A 25,772-nucleotide genomic window follows, 5' to 3' on the forward strand; every position below is an offset into this window, starting at 1 on the left:
CATAGCTGGCATATCAGGGCATTACTCTGGTGGTTTAACATCTGGCGGGCACTCTGAACGTCAGGGCAGACAAAGTCAACTGTCTATGCATAGCAAATCATGAATGGCGTCTCCATCCGGAGGTGGCGCAAGGTCTCTTTCAGCAGTGGGGAGAACCGTGGTTAGATCTGTTTGCCTCCACAGAGAACACGCAATGTCAGCTGCTTTGCGCTTTGGAGTTTCAAAGACGGCACTCGCTCGGCGACCCTTTTCGTCTCCAGTGAAACTCCGGCTTCCTTTATGCCTTTCCACCTATACTGTTTTTTGTCCAGAGCTCTGAAGAAGATCAAGAATGACCAGGCCCAAGTAATCCTGGTGGCTCTGGACAGCATCAGGATATGGTTCTCCACCCGAACCTGTCAAATTTTAGAGATTGAGTGGAGGCAGTTGACCACTTTTGACCTTCCACCCGAAGTCTGTGATGTTATCTTGGCAGCCAAGCATCCCTCTACCAAAATGGTACACACCTGTCAGCATACATTTGCGGCATGGTGTACCAACAAGTCTGTTGATCACCTCTCTGCTCCTCTCTCTAAGGTTCTCTTGTCTGTCCTTTCTTTAGCACAGCAGGGCTCTGCTTTGGGCACCCTTAAAGGTTACTTTTTGGCTATCATAGCTTTTTTTAGATTGCCTGACTGAACATCCCTTTTTAAGTGTCCCATTGTTGGTAGATTCCTTAAGGGACTCACTCATTTGTTTTCTCCTACTCCGTTTATCATGCCTCAGTGGGACCTCAATCTTGTTCTTGCTTACTTGATGTGTGCTCCTTTTGAGCTGGTAAAAAACTATCCCTTACGGTTCCTTACTTTGAAAACAGTTTTTCTTGTTGCCATCACCTCTGCTCGCAGAGTGAGTGAGCTTCAGGCTCTTTCTATTTTTGTCTGTGCACCATGACAAAGTGATGCTACGCTTGAGGGCCTCATTCCTTCCCAAAGTAGTTAAGCCTTTTTATGTAGGCAAGTCCATCACTTTGCCTACTTTTTACTCACCTCTACATCCTTCTCATGAAGAGGAGAGACTCCACCGCCTGGATCCCAAAAGAGCGTTGGCGTTCTACCTCAATCATACTAAAGTATTTCGGGTAGACGATCAACTCTTTGTTGGATATGTGGGTGCGAAGAAAGGGAAGGTACTGCAAAAGCGTACCATCTCATGATGGGAACTACTTTGCATAAAAAATGTGCTGCGTTTTGGCAAAGAAGCAACCCCCTGAGGGCTAGCGCACTCATTCCACCAGAGCAACTGCTGCTACCACAGCATTAGCACACGGAGTTCCTGTCCTGGATATCTGCCAGACAGCAAAGTAGGCATCCCTAAACACGTTTACAAAGCATTACTGCCTGGACAGTCAGGCCTTCAGAGATTGCGCTTTGGTAGCTCGGTCCTACAGGACTTTCTAGTATGATTCTGGTTCATAGCCCACCACCAAGGATGGCATTGCTTGGGTATCTATTCTAAGGAATCTGCAACTAAAAGTATCAGATGAACAAGTTACTTACCATTCGTAATTATTTATCTGGTAGAGACATATTCTAATTGCAGATTCCTTACTGACTCACCTGTCATCCCCACTTGTGAACTGATTTCTAGAGTCAGGGATTCCGCATTCAGGGCCTTAACTCTGCACACCATTTTCAGTGTTCTTCATGGCTCTGTGGCTTGGCGTGGAAAGTCGTGAAAAGAAACTGACGTCATTGTGCATAGGCGGCGTCTATATATGACTCCTGACGTCGTCATGGTGACCACCACACCAGCGCCGCCGCGTGACAGCGCGCAAGGGTACTGCTCAAAGAAAAATCTCTGGTTCCAGTCTGACGCTTGGGGGAAATTCTAAGGTAAGGAATTTGCAACTGGAATATGTCTGTTTATTAGGTCCTTCAGTTTTTCTCATAAACAAATGAATAGGTTAACTTCATATTAAAGAAGGATTACGCAGTACAGCTAGGTTAAACCATGCAGAAGGTGCAATGCGGAGATCGAGTCTGCTACTGGAGCTCAGACCGATAGTAAAGATGTTAGTTTGCAAATGAATGTTGACTTCGTGTATTTCAGTATTTGACCAGGTTCGCTTCCCAGCAAACTCATTACTTTATTGATCACAATAAAGTAATGAGTTTGAAAACCTCCAGTCCAATTTCAATTAATATCTATGTTCACCACGAAATGAAATCTATGGATGTCTGTAAATCTATCAGTTTTCAAAACAGTATTAGTCATTACTATATGTCTCAACTGTTCCCTTGTAATCAAGAAATGTGTTTCCTTTGACACAGGAATTTTCTGAACCAAACATAAGGCTTTATGAGAAGCAACACCTTAAGGGGAAGAAAATCGAGTTCGCCTCAGAAACTGTAAATCTTCAGTGTTTGGGATATTCCACTCGGGTAGCTTCAGTTGAGGTTCTTGGTGGAATGTAAGTATCATGACAGTTCTTTTCTTCATCATCTATGACGTTAGTAACAAAAATTTAATTTTGCCAGACATTTATTCAATGGGTCAATACTTCTGTCGATGAGCCAACATGTAGTTGACAAGCATCCAGCTTTATAGAATGTTAATGTTAGTTTAATTCTATTTTTAGCTGTCTGTTGTGGGGAACTTAATGTGAACAGTACCAATGCTTGAAGAGGGCATTTGGTCAGCCCGTTGCCATCAATTGGTTAGCTTCTTTGTCTTTCTCATTTGCTTGCATGTTATTTGATGACTTTCCTCTTCTTGTAGTGTTTGCCCCTTCCCTGGTGCATCGCTTCTTTACAATCTTTCTAATTGGATAATGTGTAGCTTTCCACAGTTCCCCATCAGGGCTCCACCCAGTTGCTCCATTGCTTCCCCCTCCACCCCATATTCTGCTTCTGCTGCTGGAATACATGTAATTCCCTTACCTAGCCCGCTCCACTTGTTGACCGTCTCAGTGTGATCCTTATGGACACTCAACTCTTGCCTGCATACCTATAAATCACTGTTTCAATTAGTTTATTGTAGCGAAGCAAGACTACAACACCCTGGATGCATTAAGGGATCACTCTAGCGTTTAAGAATGGAAACGGTCTTTGTAACAACCTGGAAGAAAGTGGTCACCCTATGGTCCACTGATGCTCCAGTCTCCTCACCTCCTGATTGCATTTTTTTATTATGTTTTCATATTATATTTTCTTATTTGTGCTTCCTCATCTGCAAATACCTTTTTCATTTTGCCAGGGCAGAACAGCATGAGCACACAGAGTTGGCAAACCTGGAAGGTCTGGTAACACTATTGATAGTCAAGATCTTTTGACTTTGCTAATAATTGTAATAGTTTCCATAATAAATATTAAGATGTAGACAAATAATTAGCTGCCCCTGGGTAAACAATCTTTCAGGAGTTTTTTTTTCCAATTGCAGATTCTGTATACTCTTGGACTTCCTCTGTGAGCCTGATTCCTAATTCAATGTCAACATTTCATGGACTGGACAACCAATTCAATTAGCTCACAAATCTCAGAGGAATTGTGCGGGCACTTTTTCACAGCCTGTACAGCTGAAGGAAGGCCAGTTGCTTCTGCCCCTGTAAATGCAGAATCTACATACTACTGCAAATGCTTGAGTGTTACAGATAGGCATTGTCTGCTGGAAGCACAAAGTATAGGATACAAGTTGAGGCACTAGCTTAGTCTTTTCTATGGGGTGTGTGTGCCAGGACTTGCTGAAAACTGATATGAGGATTAGGCAGATCCCCAAAGGCTCTTTCTGCATACTGAAAGCTACTTGTCTGTACTCTGTTTTCAAAAAGGAGTAGGGTAAGGTTAGGGGTCAAAGGCATGTTAGAGAAGAGAGACTGCAACTCTTTTACCTTGTTTTCTGCTACTCTGACATATTAGTGCCAGGGTTAGAAAAATGAAACAGGAAATATATTCTTCGATGATCCAAAAGAAGTAAAAGCTGAAGAACTGAGCAGAGCTCAGGGACACTCCCTTCACACGACATGCAGTAGAAAATCTGAGGGACTCAGCCCCTGTTGAGAGTGTTCTAGAGGGTGCTGTTACCTGATTGGTTATAGTTCAAGTTTGGTCCTTTTTTTATAAAAGGACATGGATAGGCTATTAAACTGACCTTTTCATTGCCATTATAGCCTATGATAGTGATATATATATATATATATATATATATATATATATATACTGCTTTATTAAGTTCCCGTGGGACTCCCACTTCGACGGGGAATGATTCAAGATTGTGAATCTATGAAGATACCAATACTGGAGAACTGCAGTTGCAGGTAAGTAACTTATTTAATTATGTATTTTAGAAAAATAAGTGTGAAAATGGTGCTTAGAAGCTAATAGCATTTTAGGGGTTACTTGAGGTTGCGCTGGACCGGGGCAAAGTCCACAGTTCAAACCGACAGTGATAGAGTGCAGGCCTGGTACAGGATCCCCCCACACCTGGGGGAACAGAGTACCTTGATCCTGGTTGCAAAAATGAGAAGTGGGGTTGATGCGTCAGTTCCACTCCCACATTCAAGGGATGTGTTGATTATTCTCACACATTAATGACAATGTGTTGGTTTCTGAAGACGAGCACCAAAGCTGTGATGCCTTGATTCCGAAGCCGATGCAGTAGGTTTCTCTAAGCTGTTGAAGGGATGCATTGATCGCCCTTCAGTGATGGTAGTGATTGTAGGAAGTTGGCTGTGTATATACTATCTCAAAGTGAGAGATAGTGTGCACAGAGTCCAAGGGTTCCCCTTAGAGGTTGATAGTGGCAAAATTAGCTAGTACTAATGCACTATTTTGTGGTAGTGTGGTCGAGCAGTAGGCTTATCAGAGGGTAGTGTTAAGCATTTGTTGTACACACACAGGCAATAAATGAGAACACACACTCAAAGACTTAACTCCAGGCCAATAGATTTTTATATAGAAAAATATATTTTCTTTATTTTTAGAACCACAAGATCCAAATTTTAGGTAAGTACATACATTGTAAGGTACTAGACACAGGTAAGTATAGAAATTTGATTTAAAACAGTAGTACGCACAGTTTTGGTTAAAATGGCAAATAGCTATTTTAAAAGTGGACACAGTGCAAAAATCAACAGTTCCTGGGTGAGATAAGTATTGGTTATTTTCTCAGGTAAGTAAAGCACTTACAAGTTCAGTCTCCTGGGCATAGGCAGCCCACTTTTGGGGGTTCAAGGCAACCCCAAAGCCACGGCATCAGCAACACAGGTGCTGAGGTCAAAGGAGGACCCAAAACACAGAGGCACCTATGGAGAATAGGGGTGCTCTGGTTCCAGTCTGCTAGTAGGTAAGTACCTGCGTCCTCGGGGAGAAGACAAGGGGGGTTTTGTAGAGCACTGGGGAGGGGGGGGGGGGGGGGGGGGAACACAAGCACATAAAACACACCCTCAGCGGCACACGGGCGGCCGGGTGCAGTGTGCAAAGTAGGTGTCGTGTTTGCCGTGGAAAACAGTGAAGGGACCCGGGGGTCACTCTGGCGATGCAGGCAGGGCACAGAGGGGCTTCTCGGGCTAGCCACCGACTGGGCTAGGATGAGGGCTGCCTGCTTGTCACTCCTGCTGTGGTAGGTGGTTCCTATTGGTCCTTGGGGCTGGGGGTGCAGTGCTTGGTCCAGGCATCGGGTTTCTTTGTTACCAGGCAGTCGCGGTCAGGGGGAGCCTCTGGATCCTCTCTGCAGGTGTTGCTTTGGGGTTGCAGGGAGGTCGACTCAGGGTGTCCACGTAGTTGGAGTCACCTGTGAGTCCTCTCTGCAGTGTTGTTTGTCCTGAACTCACGCTTCTGGTGGGAAGTTGGAGTCTCTTTAAAGTTGCTTACTTTGTTGTTGTTTCTGGACAGAGCCGCTGTCCTCGAGAGGTTCTTGGTCCTTTATGTTCAGGTCAGTCCTGTGAGTCCTCAGAGGTCGCTGGTCCAGGTGGATGCATCGCAGTGCAGGTTCTTTGAGTCTGGAGACATTCCGGTAGGGCTGGGGCCAAGTCCGTTGTTGTCTCCGTCGTCTCCCAGCAGTCCTTCTTTCTTCAGGTTGCAGGAATATGATTTCCTGGGTTCAGGGTTGCCCCTAAATACTCAATTTAGGGGTGTGTTTAGGTCTGTGGGCAGTATCCAGAGAGGGGTACATCCCTATTCCTATTGGAGGAATCCTTCAAAACCAAGATTGTTCTCCTTCCGACTTGCCGCCAAAAGTGGGGGCTGTGTCCAGAGGGGCAGGCATCTCCACTAGCTGGGATGCCCTGGGGCGCTGTAACAACAGGCATGAGCCTTTGAGGCTCACCGCCAGGTGTTACAGTTTCTGCATAGGTAAGTGAGAAGCACTCCCACCCAGTGCAGGCTTTGTTCCTGGCCACAGAGTGACAGAGGCACTCAGCCCATGTGGCCAGAAACCTGTCTAGTTATGGCAGGCTGGCAGGAACTGGTCAGCCTAACACTAGGAATTGAACTGGTATACAGGGGGCATCTCTAAGATGCCCTCTTTGTGCATTTTTCAATAAATCCCACAGCTGTCATCATTGTGGATTTATTGTGCTGAGAAGTTTGATACGATTTATTGTGCTGAGAAGTTTGACACCAAACTTCCCAGATTTTAGTGTAGCCATTATGGAATGGTCTGTCCCAGACCATATACTCTTTATGGATACCCTGCACTTACAATGTCTAAGATTTCGCTTAGACACTGTAGGGGCAGAGTGCTCATGCAACTGCCCTCACCTGTGGTATAGTGCACGCTGCCTTAGGGCTGTAAGGCCTGCTAGAGGGGTGACCTACCTATGCCACAGGCAGTGGGTTAAGGGCATGGCACTCTGAGGGGAGTGCCATTTCGACTTAGTCATTTTCTCCCCACCAGCACACAGAAGCTGTGAGGCAGTGTGCATGTGCTGAGTGAGGGGTCCCCAGGATGAATTAATACATGCTGCAGCCCTTAGAGACCTTTGAGACCTTCCCTGACCACAGGGCCCTTGGTACCAGGGGCCTTATCTGTGTGCCAGAGCTGTGCCAGTTGTGGGAACCAAGGTACAGTACAGGGAAAAAACACTGGTGTTGGGGCCTGGTTAGCCGGATCCCAGCACACTTTCAATCATAACTAGCATAGGCAAAAAGCAAAACGTTAGGGGTAACGATGCAAAGGGAGGCATTTCCCTACAGTGATGCAGTGGTTTCAGTGTTGCATCAATGACGATGCAGCAGGTGCCACTTCCAGCTGGCAGGGTGCGTCAGTCGGTGCTGCAGTTCCAGAGGTGCTGCTGGGGCCCCAAGTGTGATGCACCAAGTTTACTCCTGCAACAGGTTTGATGTGTTGGTTGCCGCTTTCAACAAGCCTACTAATTGTCTATTCCGTAAATGTATTGTGCTAGTAGGTGAATTTGATTGTGAATTGCCCATTTCCAAATTGTTTGGGCTAGAAGGGACAGTTGATATGAATGTGTCCCTCCCTGTTTGTTGAGATAATACATGGTTGTCATGTTGTCTGTCTTTATAAGAACATTCTTCTGTTTGAGAAGAGATTGAAATGCTTTTAAGGGCAAGAAACACAGCTAATAACTCTAAGTGGTTTATGTGTAGCTGCTTCTGTTCGATGTCCCATTGCCCTTGAATGGTGTGATTGTTTAGGTGAGCTCCCCAACCAATCATTGATTCATCTGTTGTGATTATGGTCTGAGGCACAGGGTCTTGAAACAACCGCCCTTCATTAAATTGCTGCGATTCCACCATTGAAAGGACATATGTGTTTGGCTGTCCATCAACACTAGATCTTGAAGTTGACCGGGTGCCTGTGACCATTGTTGCGCAAGGCACTGTTGTAAGGGACTCATGTTTAATCTTGCATGTGAGACTATTTGTAAGGAAATGCCTCCTTGGCATGGTTACCCCCTGACTTATCACCTTTGCTGATACTAAGTTATGATTTGAAAGTGTGCTGAGGCCTGCTAACCAGGCCCCAGCACCAGTGTTCTTTCCCTAACCTGTACTTTTGTTTCCACAGTTGGCACACCCTGGCATCCAGGTAAGTCCCTTGTAGCTGGTACCTCTGGTACCAAGGGCCCTGATGCCAGGGAAGGTCTCTAAGGGCTGCAGCATGTCTTATGCCACCCTGGGGACCCCTCACTCAGCACAGAAACACTGCTTGCCAGCTTGTGTGTGCTAGTGGGGATAAAACGACTAAGTCGACATGGCACTCCCCTCAGGGTGCCATGCCAACCTCACACTGCCTACAGGTATAGATAAGTCACCCCTCTCGCAGGCCTTACAGCCCTAAGGCAGGGTGCACCATACCATAGGTGAGGGCATAAGTGCATGAGCACTATGCCCCTACAGCGTCTAAGCAAAACCTTAGACATTGTAAGTGCAGGGTAGCCATAAGAGTATATGGTCTGGGAGTCTGTCATGCACGAACTCCACAGCACCATAATGGCTACACTGAAAACTGTGAAGTTTGGTATCAAACTTCTCAGCACAATAAATGCACACTGATGCCAGTGTACATTTTATTGTAACATACACCCCAGAGGCACCTTAGTGGTGCCCCCTGAAACCTTAACCGACTATCCGTGTAGGCTGACTAGTTTTAGCAGCCTGCCACACACCAGTGCCTTTGTCACTCTGTGGCTAGTAACAAAGCCTGTACTGGGTGGAGGTGCTTCTCACCTCCCCCTGCAGGAACTGTAACACCTGGCGGTGAGTCTCAAAGGCTCACCCCCTTTGTTACAGCACCCCAGGGCACTTCAGCTAGTGGAGTTGCATGTCCCCTCCGGCCACGGCCCCACTTTTGGCGGCAAGGCCGGAGGAGATAATGAGAAAAACAAGGAGGAGTCACTGGCCAGTCAGGATAGCCCCTAAGGTGTCCTGAGCTGAGGTGACTCTAACTTTTAGAAATCCTCCATCTTGCAGATGGAGGATTCCCCCAATAGGATTAGGGATGTGCCCCCCTCCCCTCAGGGAGGAGGCACAAAGTGGGTGTAGCCACCCTCAGGGCTAGTAGCCATTGGCTACTAACCCCCCAGACCTAAACACACCCCTAAATTCAGTATTTAGGGGCTCCCCAGAACCTAGGAACTCAGATTCCTGCAACCTAAGAAGAAGAGGACTGCTGAACTGGAAACCTGCAGAGAAGACTGAGACACCGACTGCTTTGGCCCCAACTCTACCGGCCGGTCTCCCCACTTCTAAAGACACTGCTCCAGCGACGCGTTCCACAGGGTCCAGCAACCTCTGAAGCCTCAGAGGACTACCTTGCATCTAGAAGGACCAAGAACTCCCGAGGACAGCGGCTCTGTTCCCCAAAAACTGCAACTTTGCAACAAAGAAGCAACTTTGAAACAACACACGTTTCCCGCCGGAAGCGTGAGACTTTGCACTCTGCACCCGACGCCCCCGGCTCGACTTGTGGAGAACAAACACCACAGGGAGGACTCCCCGGCGACTACGAGACCGTGAGTAGCCAGAGTTGACCCATCTGAGCCCCCACAGCGACACCTGCAGAGGGAATCCCGAGGCTCCCCCTGACCGCGACTGCCTGCTTCAAAGACCCGACGCCTGGTAAAGACTCTGCACCCGCAGCCCCCAGGACCTGAAGGATCCGACCTCCAGTGCAGGAGCGACCCCAAGGTGGCCCTCTCCCTTGCCCAGGTGGTGGCTACCCCGAGGAGCCCCCACCCCTTGCCTGCCTGCATCGCTGAAGAGACCCCTCGGTCTCCCATTGATTTCTATTGCGAACCCGACACCTGTTTACACACTGCACCCGGCTGCCCCGTGCTGCTGAGGGTGTACTTTTTGTGTGGACTTGTGTCCCCCCCGGTGCCCTACAAAACCCCCCTGGTCTGCCCTCCGAAGACGCGGGTACTTACCTGCTGGCAGACTGGAACCGGGGCACCCCCTTCTCCATTGAAGCCTATGTGTTTTGGGCACCACTTTGACCTCTGCACCTGACCGGCCCTGAGCTGCTGGTGTAGTAACTTTGGGGTTGCTCTGAACCCCCAACGGTGGGCTACCATGGACCCAAACTTGAACCCCGTAGGTGGTTTACTTACCTGCAAAAACTAACAAATACTTACCTCCCCCAGGAACTGTTGAAAATTGCACTGTCTAGTTTTAAAATAGCTATATGTCATTTATGTGAAAACTGTATATGCTATTTTGCTAATTCGAAGTTCCTAAAGTACCTACCTAAAATACCTTTCATTTGAAGTATTACTTGTACATCTTGAACCTGTGGTTCTTAAAATAAACTAAGAAAATATATTTTTCTATACAAAAACCTATTGGCCTGGAATTGTCTCTGAGCGTGTGTTCCTCATTTACTGCCTGTGTGTGTACAACAAATACTTAACACTACTCCTCTGATAAGCCTACTGCTCGACCACACTACCACAAAATAGAGCATTAGAATTATCTCTTTTTGCCACTATCTTACTTCTAAGGGGAACCCTTGGACTCTGTGCATGCTATTTCTTACTTTGAAATAGTACATACAGAGCCAACTTCCTACACTATTGCTATGCAATCATTCCTAAAATATTCATGGTAAATCTTACAGTGTATTGTTGATTTGGCTGTATGAGTGGAATTAGATTTTGGAAATCTTGCATCGTTTGGATATTTGGATATGCTAGAGCTAGTTGAGTATTTAGGATAGCACCTAGATACAGTTGTACTTGTGCTGGTTGAAGGTGTGAATTTTGGTAGTTTATAGAAAATCCTAGTGTGTGCAGAGTTTCTATCACATAACGTGTATGTTTTTGGAATTGTGTACAATTGTTTGATTTTATTAGCCAATCATCTAGATATGGAAAGACATGGATTTGTTGCTAGCCACTTTGTGAACACCCTTGGAGCTGTTGTTATGCCAAATGGCAACACATTGAACTGGTATTGTGTTCCTGCTATGACAAACCTGAGGTATTTTCCGTGAGCTGGGTGGATGGGTATGTGGAAATACGCATCTTTGAGGTCTAGAGCAGTCATAAAATCTTGTTTTTGTAGCAGTGGAATAACATCTTGCAGAGTTACTATGTGAAAATGTTCTGACAAGATGTAAAAATTGAGGGGCCTGAGGGTGCCATCTTTTTTGGGAATTAGGAAGTATAGTGAGTATACTCCTGTTTTTTGCTGGGACTGTGGAACTTATCCTATTGCCTATTTGAGTAGTAGAGATTGAACCTCTTGTTGTAACAGAACTGTATGTTCTGGGGATAACTTGTGATATCTTAGTGGAATATTTGGAGGAGTGGTTATCAATTCAAGGCAATAGCCATTGCGGACAATTGATAATACTCGGTAGTCTGTGGTGATATTTTGCCAATGAGAGTGGAACTGCTGTAGTCTTCCACCCACAGGAGATGTGTGGAGTGGAAGGGAGGGAAGGAAGTCACTGCTTTGGTTGTATTGTTGGTTGTTTAGAGGTTTGGCATTTACCTCTATTTTTAGAGTATTGACCTCTATATGTTCTTCTAAACCCACCTCATTGACTGGGTTTGATATGGTTGCTTTGTTGGGAGGTAGAAGCCTCTGAGGATTGTGCTTTAAAATCTCCTCGAAACTGAGGCCTGCGAAATGAACCCCTATATGGTGTGGTGTACAAAGCACCCATTGCTTTCGCAATATCTGAGTCCTTTCTTAATTTTTCAATTGTAGTGTCCACTTCTAGGCCAAAGAGGTGCTTCTTATCAAAAGGCATGTCAAGCACAGCCTGTTGAATTTCTGGTTTAAAACCAGAGGCGCGTAGCATGCATGTCTTCTGATTGTGATGGCTGTGTTTACGCTCCTTGCAGCTGTATCAGCAGCATCAAGGGCAGATCTTATTTGATTGTTACTAATGGCTTGCCCTTCCTCTACCACTTGTTGTGCCCGCTTTTGGTGTCCTTTTGTGAGATGCTGTATAAATCCTGCATCTCATCCCAATGGGCTCTATCATAGCGGGCTAGCAGTGCTTGAGAATGAGCAGTTCTCCATTGATTTGCTGCCTGGGAAGCAACTCTTTTCCCCGCAGCGTCAATTTTCTGCTCTCTTTATCAGGAGGAGGTGCATCTCCTGAAGACTGGCTATTTGTCCTCTTTTGTGCTGCACTAACCACCACTGAATCTGGAGGTACCTGCTGAATAATATAATCTGGGTCAGAGGGTGCAGGCTTATATTTCTTCTCTATTATAGGGGTGATAATTCTAGATTTCACAGGCTCACTAAAAAGTTGGTCTGCATGTTTTGCCATGCCTGGTAACATTGGGAGGCACTGGTACTTAGAATGTGTTGAAGATAATGTATGAAATAAAACATGTTCTTCCAGTGGCTCTGAATGCATTGTTACCCCATGATAAGCTGCAGCCCTGGCTATGACTTGGTTGTTTGCTGTGGTATTTTCAAGGTGGAGATGGTTTGGATGGGTAAGCATCTGGGTCATTATCTGGGATGGGATCAGGGTCATAAAGATCCCATGGGTCTACTATGTCTTCTTGTGAATAAAATGAGTGTGTTGGAGAAGGCATTGGTGAAGGGCTGGTGTGGGGGAGACAGATAGCTATGGAGGATGAGGAGGAGAAGTATGAGGAGGTATTGGCTTCTCCTTTTGCTTTTGCACCTTTACTGGTAGCTGTACAGTGTCCAGTTCCTCTTGGAAAGCCAGCTTCCTTTGTGTTTTTAAAGGAGGTGCAGTATCAATCCTTCCTCTCTCTCTTTATGGATGTGTATCCTGGATTGTCTCTCATCCATAATTTGTATAATGGGCTCAATGTCCACCTCTTCTTCAGAGGTTTTATGTCTTTCTCTTAATTTCCTGGAAAGTCCTTGCTCCTGCGTAGAGGATGTTTTCTTCGGTTCTGAAGTTTGTTGTTTTTCGGTACCGAAAATGTTGTGGAAGGTCTCGGTTCCAAAGCAGACTTTTGAATTTTTACAGGCCAGACTATGGCCTTACGGCAGTGGTGTACCCAAGGCCTTAGAATGTTTTTTGTGGAGGGGTGTAGGGGCAGACGTACTCACATGCTGGCCAGCTGTGATGGGTCTGTCGTCCTCGGATTCCTGTTTGGAGTCTGTGTCTCGAATGGAGACTGCTGTCTGCGCCTGCTCTTCTTCAGTGATGTCAAGATGTTTACTGCTTTCCAACGCCATTTCGAGTCTTTGGGCTTTGCGCTTTCTGAGAGTCTTTTTTTTAACAAAGCGATCGACAGGCCTCAGTTTTCCTCCCGATGGTGTGGAGAAAGGCTCAAGTTACAAACCAAGTGCTGGTCTGTATAGGGGTACTTCGCGTGGCACAGAGGGCATAATCGGAATGGAGTCCGATCCATCAGGCTTTCCACGCGGTTGGCCCGAATAGGCCCAAGTTGGGTGCACGCGCCCCGAAGGGCAAACAAAAGTAACTTTCCGACGGTATTACCGGTTCGATGATAGATGGAGAACACGATCGAAACAATACTGACGAAGAGGAAGGTTTTCTAAGGTTTTCCGAATCGAAATCTCTGAGCGAGAGGAAACATGTCCGAACCCGACGGCGGAAAGAAAACAATCTAACAATGGAGTCGATACCCAAGCGCAATGGAACCGAGAGGAGGAGTCACTCGATCCCATGACTACGAAAAGACTTCTTCGAGGAAAAACAACTTTTAATACTCCAAGCCCAACACTAGATGTCGGAATGGATATGCATAGCATGTGTATCTGCAGCTACACGTGCCATCGAACATATATATATATATATATATATATATATATATATATAGTAAATTTTAGGAGTTAGGGTGGGTATGGGTTTTGAGTGGCAAGAGTAATTTCGGGTTTTAGCGTGGGTATGGGTTTTTGGGTCACAAGGGTGTAATTTTAGGAGTTAGGGTGGGTATGGGTTTTGAGTGGCAAGGGTAATTTTAGGGTTTAGCGTGGGTATGGGTTTTTGGGTGAAGAGGGTGTAATTATAGGGCTTAGGGTGGGTATGGGTTTTTGAGTGGCAAGTGTAATATAAGGGTTTAAGGTGGGCATGGGTTTTGGGTGGCAAGGGGTATTTTAGGGGTTAGGATGAGTATGAGTTTATGGAAGCAAGGGCAGTTTTAGGATGAGTATGGGTTTTTGAGTGGTAAGGGCAAATTTAGGTTTTAGGGTGGGTATGGGTTTTTGGGTGACAAGGGAATTTTTAGGGTTTAGGGTGGGTATAGGTTATTGGGAATTAAGGGCAATTTTAGGGTTTTGGTTGGTATGTGGTTTTGTGTGGCAAGGGAAATTTTAGGGTTTTGGTTGGGGATGGGTTTTTGGGAGGCAAGGGAATTTTTAGGATTCAGCATGGGTATGGATTATTGGGTGTTAAGGTGTTTTTAGGGTTTAGGTTGGGTATGGGTTTTTGGTGGGCATGGTGTGTTTAGAGTTGAGGCTGGGTATCGGAAAATAGAGCTACCATAGTTAGTTATTTCAAAGAGCTATAACTTGTGCCCTAAGGTATCTATAACTCGTGCCCTCGCCATGCACTGCTAATTGCCCCAGATATTACAGAACTCATGACATCTTTTAGAACTCCATTGATAATGTTACTGTAACATTTGCAGTGAAATTATTGATGAAATAACTTTGTATAACTGAGGTGCGAGTTATAGTTACCTTGGGGCCCGAGGTATAGTTACTTGCAATAACTCTAGCTATAATAGCTGAATTTCTATGGTTTTGTACGTTTTAAATGTGAGCCTAATTATAACGTCCCTGTAACCTTTGTTTTTTTAAGTGAATATCTATGTTTTATTGAATTTCTCAGTTTTTAAAAAATTCTATAACTATAACGTCCCTGTAAGGTTTTTTTTTTTCAGTGAATAGATATATATATGTTCGATGGCATGTGTAGCTGCAGATACACATGCTGTGCATTATCCTGCCATCTAGTGTTGGGCTCGGAGTGTTACAAGTTGTTTTTCTTCGAATGAGTCTTTTCGAGTCACGAGACCGAGGGACTCCTCCCTTTTGGCTCCACTGCGCATGGGTGTCGACTCCATCTAAGATTGTTTTTTTTCCGCCATCGGGTTCGGACGTGTTCCTCTTCGCTCCGTGTTTGGGTTCGGAAAAGTTAGTTAACAATCAGAAAATTCAACGGTAATGTTTGCGCTCGGTATCGGGTTAGTGATAGCAAATGGACACCGAAGAAAAGAAGAGCTCCAGCAGCCCTTTGGGGCTTCCACTCCTCGGCGGGGCCTGGTCGGCCGACCGCGTGCGTCTTCAAGGCTCATGGTACGGACCCCATTCCGCTTCTGCCCCAAATGCCACGCTAAGTATCCTTATACAGACCAACATTTGGTCTGTAATTTGTGTTTGTCCCCCGAACACAAAGAGGATACGTGCGAGGCCTGTCAGGCATTTCGGTCGAAGAAGACTCTGCGGGACCGGAGAGCTCGAAGTCTTCAAATGGCGTTGACACCGGCCAGACACCCTGACGTCAAAGAGGAGGAGACATTCCCCATCCCAGATTCAGAATCGGACGAGCCAGAGAGTGAGCAACCGACGAGGCAACAAACCGTGAGTAAACCTGCCCCAACAAAAACTCACTCGAAAATCATTATGGCCCAGGGGACGCCACCGCTGACAGGCCATGGCTTTACCCGAAAGCACGGTGGCCAAGCATTGGCACCTAAAAAGGCCTCACAGCAGCCGAAGACATCCGACTCCGGTCGAGATACAGGCACTGAATATACTCGGCACCGAGATACCGGCTCCGACCAGATGCGGCACCGAGAAAGCGGCACCCCGAAATCCAAGAAGGTTTCTTCGGAGCCGAAAAAGACTGCTGAAAACACCCAGCCTTGGAGCCGAAACAAGGTTCCTATACGGACTAACAGGGCCTTTCCTCACAATTACAAGGCCATAGGTTTGAACAAGAACTAGGGATGGGAGAGCCAGACCATTCCCAGAGGAGTCTCCATATACAGGAGGACACAGGGAAGATAAGTACACTTCCCCCAATTAAGATGAAGCGGAAGCTCGCATTCCATGAAGCGGAAATGCAGCCAAAAGCAAAGGTGGCTAAAGAAAAAACATCACCACCAGCCTTACCACATCTGTCCCCAATAGCAACACCCCCAATGGTGCAGTCACCAACGCACAGGATGAGCCAAGATGACCCAGATGTATGGGATCTGTACGATGCACCAGTCTCTGATAATAGTCCGGACTGCTACCCAGCAAGACCGTCCCCACCAGAAGACAGTACTGCTTACATGCAGGTGGTTTCCAGGGCAGCTACTTTTCATAACGTAGCATTGCATTCTGAACCTATAGAAGATAACTTCTTATTCAATACCCTGTCATCAACACACAACCAATATCAGAGTTTGCCAATGTTACCAGGCATGTTAAAGCACGCCAAACAGGTGTTTCAAGACCCAGTCAAGAGCAGAGCCATCACACCTAGGGTGGAAAAGAAATATAAACCTCCCCCTACGGACCCTGTGTACATTACGCAACAACTGACTCCTGACTCAGTAGTAGTGGGAGCACCCTGGAAAAGGGCGAACTCACAAACTTCTGGGGACGCACCACCACCCGACAAAGAAAGTCGGAAATTTGATGCAGCAGGCAAAAGGGTGGCAGCACAGGCAGCCAATCAATGGCGAATTGCCAATTTGCAGGCTCTATTGGCAAGATACGACAGGGCACATTGGGAAGAAATGCAACATTTCATTGAACAGCTTCCAAAAGAGTTGAAAAAGATTGCCCAACAGATTGTAGAGGAGGGCCAAACCATCTCCAACCATCAGATAAGGTCGGCTATGGACTCTGCAGACACGGCAGCCAGAACAATAAACACGGCGGTCACCATTCGGAGACACGCGTGGCTACGTACCTCCGGATTTAAGCCAGAGATCCAGCAGGCTGTGCTGAATATGCCTTTCAACGGACAACAATTGTTTGGGCCGGAGGTGGATACAGCAATAGACAAACTAAAGAAAGACACTGACACGGCCAAAGCTATGGGCGCGCTCTACTCCCCGCAGAGCAGAGGCACTTTTAGGAAGCCACACTTTAGAGGGGGGTTTCGGATCCAAAGCACAGAGCCTTCGACCTCACAGACCAGACCCACATACCAGGGCCAATACCAAAGAGGAGGCTTTCAGGGACAATATAGGGGGTGGACAGTTCCCTAAAACTAGAGGGAAATTCCAAAGCCCAAAAACCACACAAACTAAACAGTGACTCCAACATCACAAACCTCCAACACACAACACCAGTGGGGGGAAGACTCACACATTATTACCAGAATTGGAAACACATAACTACAGACTTGTGGGTCCTAGCCATTATCCAACATGTTTATTGTATAAAATTCCTACAAATACCACCAAATGTGCCTCCAAGACCACACAACATGTCCAAACAGCACTTAGATCTGTTACAACTAGAAGTCCAAGCGTTGTTACAAAAAGAGGCAATAGAACTAGTACCCAACCATAAAAAAGGAACAGGTATTTACTCCCTGTATTTCCTAATTCCAAAAAAAGGACAAAACACTGAGACCCATATTAGACCTCAGAACACTAAGGGGGTTATTCCAACTTTGGAGGAGTGTTAATCCGTCCCAAAAGTGACGGTAAAGTGACGGATATACCACCAGCCGTATTACGAGTTCCATAGGATATAATGGACTCGTAATACGGCTGGTGGTAAATCCGTCACTTTTCCGTCACTTTTGGGACGGATTAACACCTCCTCCAAAGTTGGAATAACCCCCTAAATCTTTACATCAAATCAGATCACTTTCACATGGTGACACTTCAAGATGTGATTCCCTTGCTAAAAACAACAGGACTACATGTCAACATTAGATCTCAAGGATGCTTACTTCCACATACCCATACATCCTTCCCACAGGAAATACTTAAGGTTTGTAATCCAAGGTGTGCATTACCAATTCAAAGTGTTACCGTTCGGAATAACAACAGCACCAACAGTATTCACAAAATGCCTTGCGGTAGTAGCTGCTCATATCAGGAGGCAGCACATGCACGTATTCCCTTACCTAGACGATTGGTTAATAAAAACCAATACTCAGCAACAATGTCTTCAACACACAAAATACATCATAGAAAGCCTTCACAAGCTAGGGTTCTCTATAAACTACCAAAAATCACATCTACAACCATGTCAAATACAACAATACTTAGGGGCGACAATCAACACACAAAAAGGGATTGCCACTCCAAGACCACAAAGGGTACAAGCATTCCAAAATGTAACACTAAACATGCACCCAAACCAACACTATCAAGTGAGGTTTGTGATGAAGCTTCTAGGCATGATGTCTTCATGCATAGCCATTGTCCCAAACGCAAGACTACACATGCAGCCCTTACAACAGTGCCTAGCAACACAGTGGACACAAGCACAGGGTCAACTTCAAGATCTAGGGGGTTATCACAACTTTGGAGGAGGTGTTAATCCGTCCCAAATGTGACGGATATACCACCAGCCGTATTACGAGTTCCATAGGATATAATGGACTCGTAATACGGCTGGTGGTATATCCGTCACTTTTGGGACGGATTAACACCTCCTCCAAAGTTGTAATAATCCCCCCTAGTGTTGCTAGACCGCCAAACACACTCCTCGCTTCAATGGTGGAATCCTATAAATTTAAACCAAGGGCGGCCATTCCAAGACCCTGTACCTCAAAACGTGATCACAACAGATGTTTCCATGGTAGGGTGTGGAGCACACCTCAACCAGCACAGCACACAGGGACAATGGGACGCTCAACAAAGTCAACTTCATATAAATCATCTGGAACTACTTGCAGTATTTCTAGCATTGAAAGCATTTCAACCGCTAATAGCCCACAAACACATTCTTGTCAAAACAGACAACATGACAACAATGTATTACCTAAACAAACAGGGAGGGACACACTCATCACAGCTGTGTCTCTTAGCACAAAAGATTTGGCATTGGGCGATTCACAATCACATTTGCCTAATAGCACAGTACGTCCCAGGAATTCACAACCAGTTAGCCGACAATCTCAGTCGAGATCATCAACAAACCCACAAATGGGAAATTCATCCCCAGATACCACAAACTTACTTTCAAACCTGGGGAACACCACAAATAGACCTATTTGCAACAAAAGAAAACGCAAAATGCCAAAACTTCACGTCCAGGTACCCACACCCTCACTCCAAGGGCAATGCGTTATGGATGAGTTGGTCAGGGATATTTGCTTACGCTTTTCCCCCTCTCCCACTCCTTCCGTATCTAGTAAACAAATTGAGTCAAAACAAACTCAAACTAATACTAGTAGCACCAACTTGGACTCGCCAACCATGGTACACAACACTACTAGATCTGTCAGTAGTACCTCATATCAAACTACCAAACAGACCAGATCTGTTAACTCAACACAAACAACAGATCAGACACCCGAATCCAGCATCACTCAGTCTAGCAATCTGGCTCCTGAAGTCTTAGAATTTGGACATTTAGACTTTACACAAAAATGTATGGAGATCATTAAACAAGCTAGGAAACCTACTACAAGACATTGTTACGCAAATAAATGGAAAAGATTTGTTTATTACTGCCATAATAATCAAATTCAACCACTACATGCGTCTGCTAAAGACATTGTAAGCTACTTACTACATTTGCAAAAGTCAAAGCTAGCTTTTTCATCCATTAAAATACATCTTACCGCAATTTCAGCTTATCTGCAAATTACACACTCAACTTCTTTATTTAGGATACCAGTCATTAGAGCGTTTATGGAAGGCCTAAAGAGACTTATACCACCAAGAACACCACCAGTTCCTTCATGGAACCTCAATATTGTCTTAACTCGCCTCATGGGTCCACCTTTCGAACCTATGCACTCATGTGAAATGCAATATTTAACATGGAAAGTTGCATTTCTAATTGCTATCACATCTCTAAGACGAGTAATTGAAATACAAGCATTTACCATACAAGAACCATTTATTCAGATACACAAGCATAAAGTAGTCTTACGAACAAATCCTAAATTCTTACCAAAAGTCATATCACCGTTCCACTTGAATCAAACAGTAGAACTTCCAGTGTTCTTTCCACAGCCAGATTCTGTGGCTGAAAGAGCACTACATACATTAGACATCAAAAGAGCGTTGATGTACTACATTGACAGAACAAAACTAATTCGGAAGACAAAACAATTATTTATTGCTTTCCAAAAACCCCATACAGGAAATCCAATTTCTAAACAGGGCATTGCTAGATGGATAGTTAAGTGCATTCAAACGTGTTATCTTAAAGCAAAAAGAGAACTGCCTATTACACCAAAGGCACACTCCACTAGAAAGAAAGGTGCTACCATGGCCTTTCTAGGAAATATTCCAATGACCGAAATATGTAAGGCAGCCACATGGTCTACGCCTCATACATTTACCAAACACTACTGTGTAGATGTGTTAACAGTACAACAAGCCACAGTAGGCCAAGCAGTACTACCATTGTTTCAAACAACTTAAACTCCTACAGGCTGAACCACCGCTTTTGGGGAGATAACTGCTTACTAGTCTATGCACATCATGTGTATCTGCAGCTACACATGCCATCGAACGGAAAATGTCCCTCACCCAGTGTACATCTGTTCGTGGCATTAGTCGCTGCAGATTCACATGCGCCCACCCGCCTCCCCGGAAGCCTATAGCCGTTTAGAAGTTGATCTTGAACATTTATAAATTTGTAAATATATCACTTTAAACTACATTATGTACATATGTATTCACTGCATGGCATGGGCACTATTACTATAATACACAACTCCTACCTCACCCTCTGTGGGGAAAACAATCTAAGATGGAGTTGACGCCCATGCGCAATGGAGCCGAAATGGGAGGAGTCCCTCGATCTTGTGACTCGAAAAGACTTCTTCGAAGAAAAACAACTTGGAACACTCTGAGCCCAACACTAGATGGCGGGATGTGCACAGCATGTGAATCTGCAGCGACTAATGCCACGAACAGATGTACAAAGGGTAAGTGACATTTTCCATATATATATATATATATATATATATATATATATATATATATATATATATATACATACACACACAAATATTTATACTTAACTTAAATAGACTTATCTGGAGCGGTAATATTCCCGAGTTGTAAAGGCTGTTTCCCAACAGTGAATCAAATGACAAGCATTACCAATGGAAGTACATTTTTTATCCATTCATAAGTGTCTGGTCACATTTTGGAAACAACCATTTGCTGTAATCAGAGCATTTAAAATTGGTGCCAGGAGTACATTCTGCTGTAATCTACTCTTCATTGTGATACTTCCACTGATATACAGACGCTAACTTCTGTCTGCTTTGTGCTGGCTCATCCATAATAACTTCAATTGAAGACATGGTTATTCGGAATTGTTTCTCCTGCCATCTCTGTTTGCCCTATTTTTTCCAATCCTCATTTGCTTTTCTCGCTCCTGCTTTCTTTCCCTTCCGCATGTTTTATTGGTTTTTTTTTACACGAAAGGTGAAAGGTGAAAAAACAATCAAATTCAGGGATGACTATATTTAACTTTCGAAGTGAAAAGAGGAACTCCTGTGAAATTGGGGAAAATGTAATTTAATTAAAAAATGACTTACTTATTTTATGATTTTAATAGATTAACTGTACAAGCATTATTTCTTTTAGATGGGTGATCTACGAATACAGCAATTACAGAGGGCGCCAGATTCTGCTGTCACCAGATAAAATACCAGACTGGTACACAATAAGCGGGTGGCGTACGGTAGGATCACTGAGACCGCTCATTCAGGTAAGGTAGCAGTGTTTGTTTCTTTTATTTAGTAAATGTAAATAATTCTTTACTAGTAAAAAAAAAAAAAAAAAACTTAAAAATAGACCTAGTACTGCATTGTTATGAGGTTCTATAGGAAGATTTTAGTACTCTCCTGGGAATCCAAGATCAGCGCCAAGGTCTGAGAAGATCCAATGTGTATTGTTTTGGTATGACAGGTTTTGGCTTTGTAAACTGCTGGGGGCTATAGAGAGTGCGCTCAGACCACAAAGCTAAAATGCCAGCTGACTATGCTGGAGCGAAAGGCTATTATAGCCAAAAGATGTACCTCAGGAACAGAGGGAAACTTAAATGGGGAGATGGAAGAATAGCCCGTTTAGTGCTGGACTGCACTAAATATACCTAGTGCACTGGATGCACGGAAAGGCCGTGTGCACTGTCCTGCATATTCTGACAGAAAGGTGTGAACACAAGCTCCCAAAAGAAAAGGAAAGAAAACAGCCCAAATCCAGGAATAGAACTAGTACATAATGGCTGACAGACGATTGTAATAAGTGATCTGCTGTTGCCGCTGTCCAGAGGTCAGTGACTTGCTCTGTTTAACCCAGTGCCATCCATGTCCTATGCCGAAGTGCAGAAACAAAGATTTTTGATTTTAGTAATCCGAGCACGACTTCACTTCTGAAATTCTGGGCAGATCACTCTCCAGTAGTTTACTTTATGCACAGTAGTAAAAATGACCACATACTAGCGATAATATGCAGGTTTGTCCAAGGAAGGCTAAACTTAATTAGAGGTTACATTTATTACAAATCACCCTAGCAGAAACTGTGACATCTGCTCAGCCCACTTTTGTCTGAGCTTACCTGTATCTGGTGTAATTCACCAGCACAGAACGTTTACATACACCACACAGCCATTACATCACTGCTGATGCTAGTCTTACGGCCACATGATAAACGCTTGAATCAAATGCCTGGAACCTTAGGGTGTGACATTGACTAAGCGTGAGCAACTTACCATTTTTCTTTCTATCTCAGTTACTATAGTGTACTATTAGCAATTAGAAGCTGTTTTTGTCAGTCAGAAGAATTTTGTGAACACATCATTCATTGCAAGATACATTTTGGTGGCTTATTTTGAAAATCTGATGGTGAAGGTCGAACAGTCACACATGTGAACAGAACTGGAGTCAACAACATTTTCTAAAATCACTAACATGTTTTTTGATTTTTGTTTTTCTGCCTTTCTATTTAGTGTTTGGGAATTTAGGTATTTACATTCCCATTTAAGGTTGCTTAACGAGCATGCCATGATCTAAAGAGCAAGAATGTTACAGCAATGATCTCAATTTGAATTATGAACTAAACATTTTCCTTGAACAACCAGCAGTAGGATCTTCACCCAAAATTAAGAGTAGAGTCTGAACGTAGTACCCCCCCCGACCCCCTCAAATTGGGATGTATTGACTACTAATCAATGCCTTTATTAAGATCTAGAAAACATGCTGGAATCTTTCATTAGTCAGCTCTACTCAACATTTGACAGAATTGTCCCATTAAAATGTTATGCTCAGCCCTAAGTTTTATAACTATCAATGATTTACACCAGAACTCGTACAAAAGAAATAGCTACTTAAAAAGTGTGAGGCAGTAAGGTAGATAAATCTAAAAAGACCTACTACTCCCCAAAATGTTTACATGCTTTTTAAACACTTCATAGAGTGTTATTAACATCATTGAGACATTGCCATCCAGCAGGCCTGCCTCATAAGCTGTCCCCATCCCAACAACTGGTAGATAACTTGGTTAATTTATATTTAGAAAATTCTTACGATTAGTGAGGAATTATATGAAAAATTAAAAAACAAAAACCAGCCCTAGAGGAAAATAACAAGGAGACCACCACGTTACCAGAAAGGTATAGCACAATTTCTGAGTGATCACATATTTCTATAGAAGCATAAGAGACCCTGATAAACCACAGCAAGCTTTCAGGCGCTCTGTTAGATACCTGCCGTGCCTGTATGATAGTACTTGTATGATATTAACCTAGTGTGTCACAATTTCAACGACTCACTAAATACAAGAGCTGCCCCTAATTATTTTTTTAAAAATGTATCATTTGTTCTGTACTGAAGAAACCAGGGCTGAGTGGTGGATCTAGCGAACTTTGGGCTCTTCTCCCTATCATCCTAACAAGCAACATTGCTAGTGAAAGTTGTTACAACTCAATTAAAAGGATATGTTCAACATGACAATATTCTAGTGGAGGCTAAGACTGTCTTCCGCCATAGACCAAATGTAGGGCCTGTGGTACCATTAGTCTAGAGTAATTAAAGAAGGGCATTCAGCAAAGAAATCTCTGGAGGAATAATGCTGTGGTACTTGTCAGCCACATGCAATAGAGTGGACTGCACAATTCTGGCCCACTGACTGCCATAAATTGGAGTATGGGGACTGGCATTAAAGTGGCTTATATCCTTTTTTACCAAACTGGTCCACATGACTTGATTAGGAAATGATATATTAGAACCAATGAAGCTCAGTTTAGGTATAAACCGGGTGCAAAGGGGTGTAGCTTACATTGGTTCAGGAGGTGCAAAAGCACGAAGGCCCAGAGGCCTGAGGGGCCTATTGAAACTTAATTATTGCTGTATTTCACTGTTGCCTGGGGCGATGTTTCTTTCCTTGGACTACGGCCCATGAAACAGTGGCCACTACAATGGATGAGCTACTGAAAGCTTGAGCCTGGCTCTGGCTCCGTCGAGCCCATCATCAACCGAGCTTTCAAGTGGCTTTTAATAAACCAAGCTTTCAAGTGGCTTTTACCTGCCATCCTCCCTCTACGCAGGATGAGGCGTTATGGCCTGAGCTGCCGACTTTGGAACTGGGGAGCCAGATTTAAGTCTTGGCATTGACTTAACATTCTGTGATTTTGGACAAATCACTTAATCTCCGTGTGCCTTTAAACAATGAAAGTAACCTTGTGTCATGTAACTGGTGCTCACATAAAGCACTCTAATATCTTCAGGTTCAGTTGCGCTATATCAAAACAAAGCATTACCAGGCACCAGATAGGCAAATAATGGGGAGAATGTGGAAATGAAACGGTTCCATTGGTCGTCTCGCAGCAGCTAATGAAATTAGTACCCGAGTCCCATCACAAGTTGGTAATGTTGCTCAATAAGTACTGAGAAAGAGAAGGTGAATTGTGAAAGAGTTTACCTCTGTGTTATTGTTCATTTTCCAATTAGATTGACAACATTGTATGTAAACCAAAACATATGTTACAGAAACTATTTTGTTTTCCAGAAACGAGTGTATTTTAAGATCCGAAACAAATCTACAGGATTGTTTGTCGCAACAAATGGAAATCTAGATGATCTAAAACTGCTACGATTGCAAGTTACAGAGGACACAGGAGCAGAAGATCAGATATGGGCGTACCATGAAGGATTTCTGAAGTGCAGGGTGAGAGTATAAATGTCTAAAACACTGTTTAAAAAAAAAAAAAAAAGATTAATTTTACCATCATCTCTGTGGAGTTTACTTAGATACGTTGCTTTGATTTATCCTAATCCAAATTCCTCTCCTTTGAAAGTAGGGCCTGATTTAGAGTTTGGTGGATGCGGTTACTCCGTCACAAATGTGACAGATATCACGTCCCCCATGTTATGAGTCCGTTATATCCTAGGGACATCATAATACTGTGGACGGGATATCAGTCAGGTTTGTGACGATCTCTAAATCGGGCCCTAATATCTGTTGATTTCCAGTATTTGAATAAGTCTTCTTTTAAGAACAGACCAAAAGAATAGACGGTACAGTACAACTGTTTTTTTTTTTTTTTTTTTTAACCGGAGCGTTTAATAGACTTTGTTTCAAATGGCAGCCAGTCCTGTGGATACAGCCATGAGTTGAAAGTCTTGCTAGAGCTTTGTGAAAGTGTAGAAATGTTCCAAGTAGTCTCATAGTCTCATTAGATCCTTAAATAGCCCTACGTTTATTTCCT

General features: G+C 44.2%; 1 protein-coding gene across 5 annotated transcripts in view; it reads left to right on the top strand.

Annotated features, from left to right (window-relative positions):
- CRYBG1 (crystallin beta-gamma domain containing 1) overlaps window positions 1-25,772 on the top strand; it is a 785,716-nt gene that overhangs the window by 732,598 nt on the left and 27,346 nt on the right. For all 5 annotated transcript variants that reach the window (XM_069235429.1, XM_069235430.1, XM_069235431.1 and 2 more), the window contains 3 exons: window positions 2,313-2,452; window positions 21,653-21,776; window positions 25,073-25,231. In XM_069235429.1, the coding sequence (XP_069091530.1) occupies window positions 2,313-2,452; window positions 21,653-21,776; window positions 25,073-25,231 (423 nt within the window). The remainder of the gene's footprint in view (window positions 1-2,312; window positions 2,453-21,652; window positions 21,777-25,072; window positions 25,232-25,772) is intronic.

This window comes from Pleurodeles waltl, chromosome 5 (assembly GCF_031143425.1).
Source record: "Pleurodeles waltl isolate 20211129_DDA chromosome 5, aPleWal1.hap1.20221129, whole genome shotgun sequence".
NCBI lineage: Eukaryota > Metazoa > Chordata > Amphibia > Caudata > Salamandridae > Pleurodeles > Pleurodeles waltl.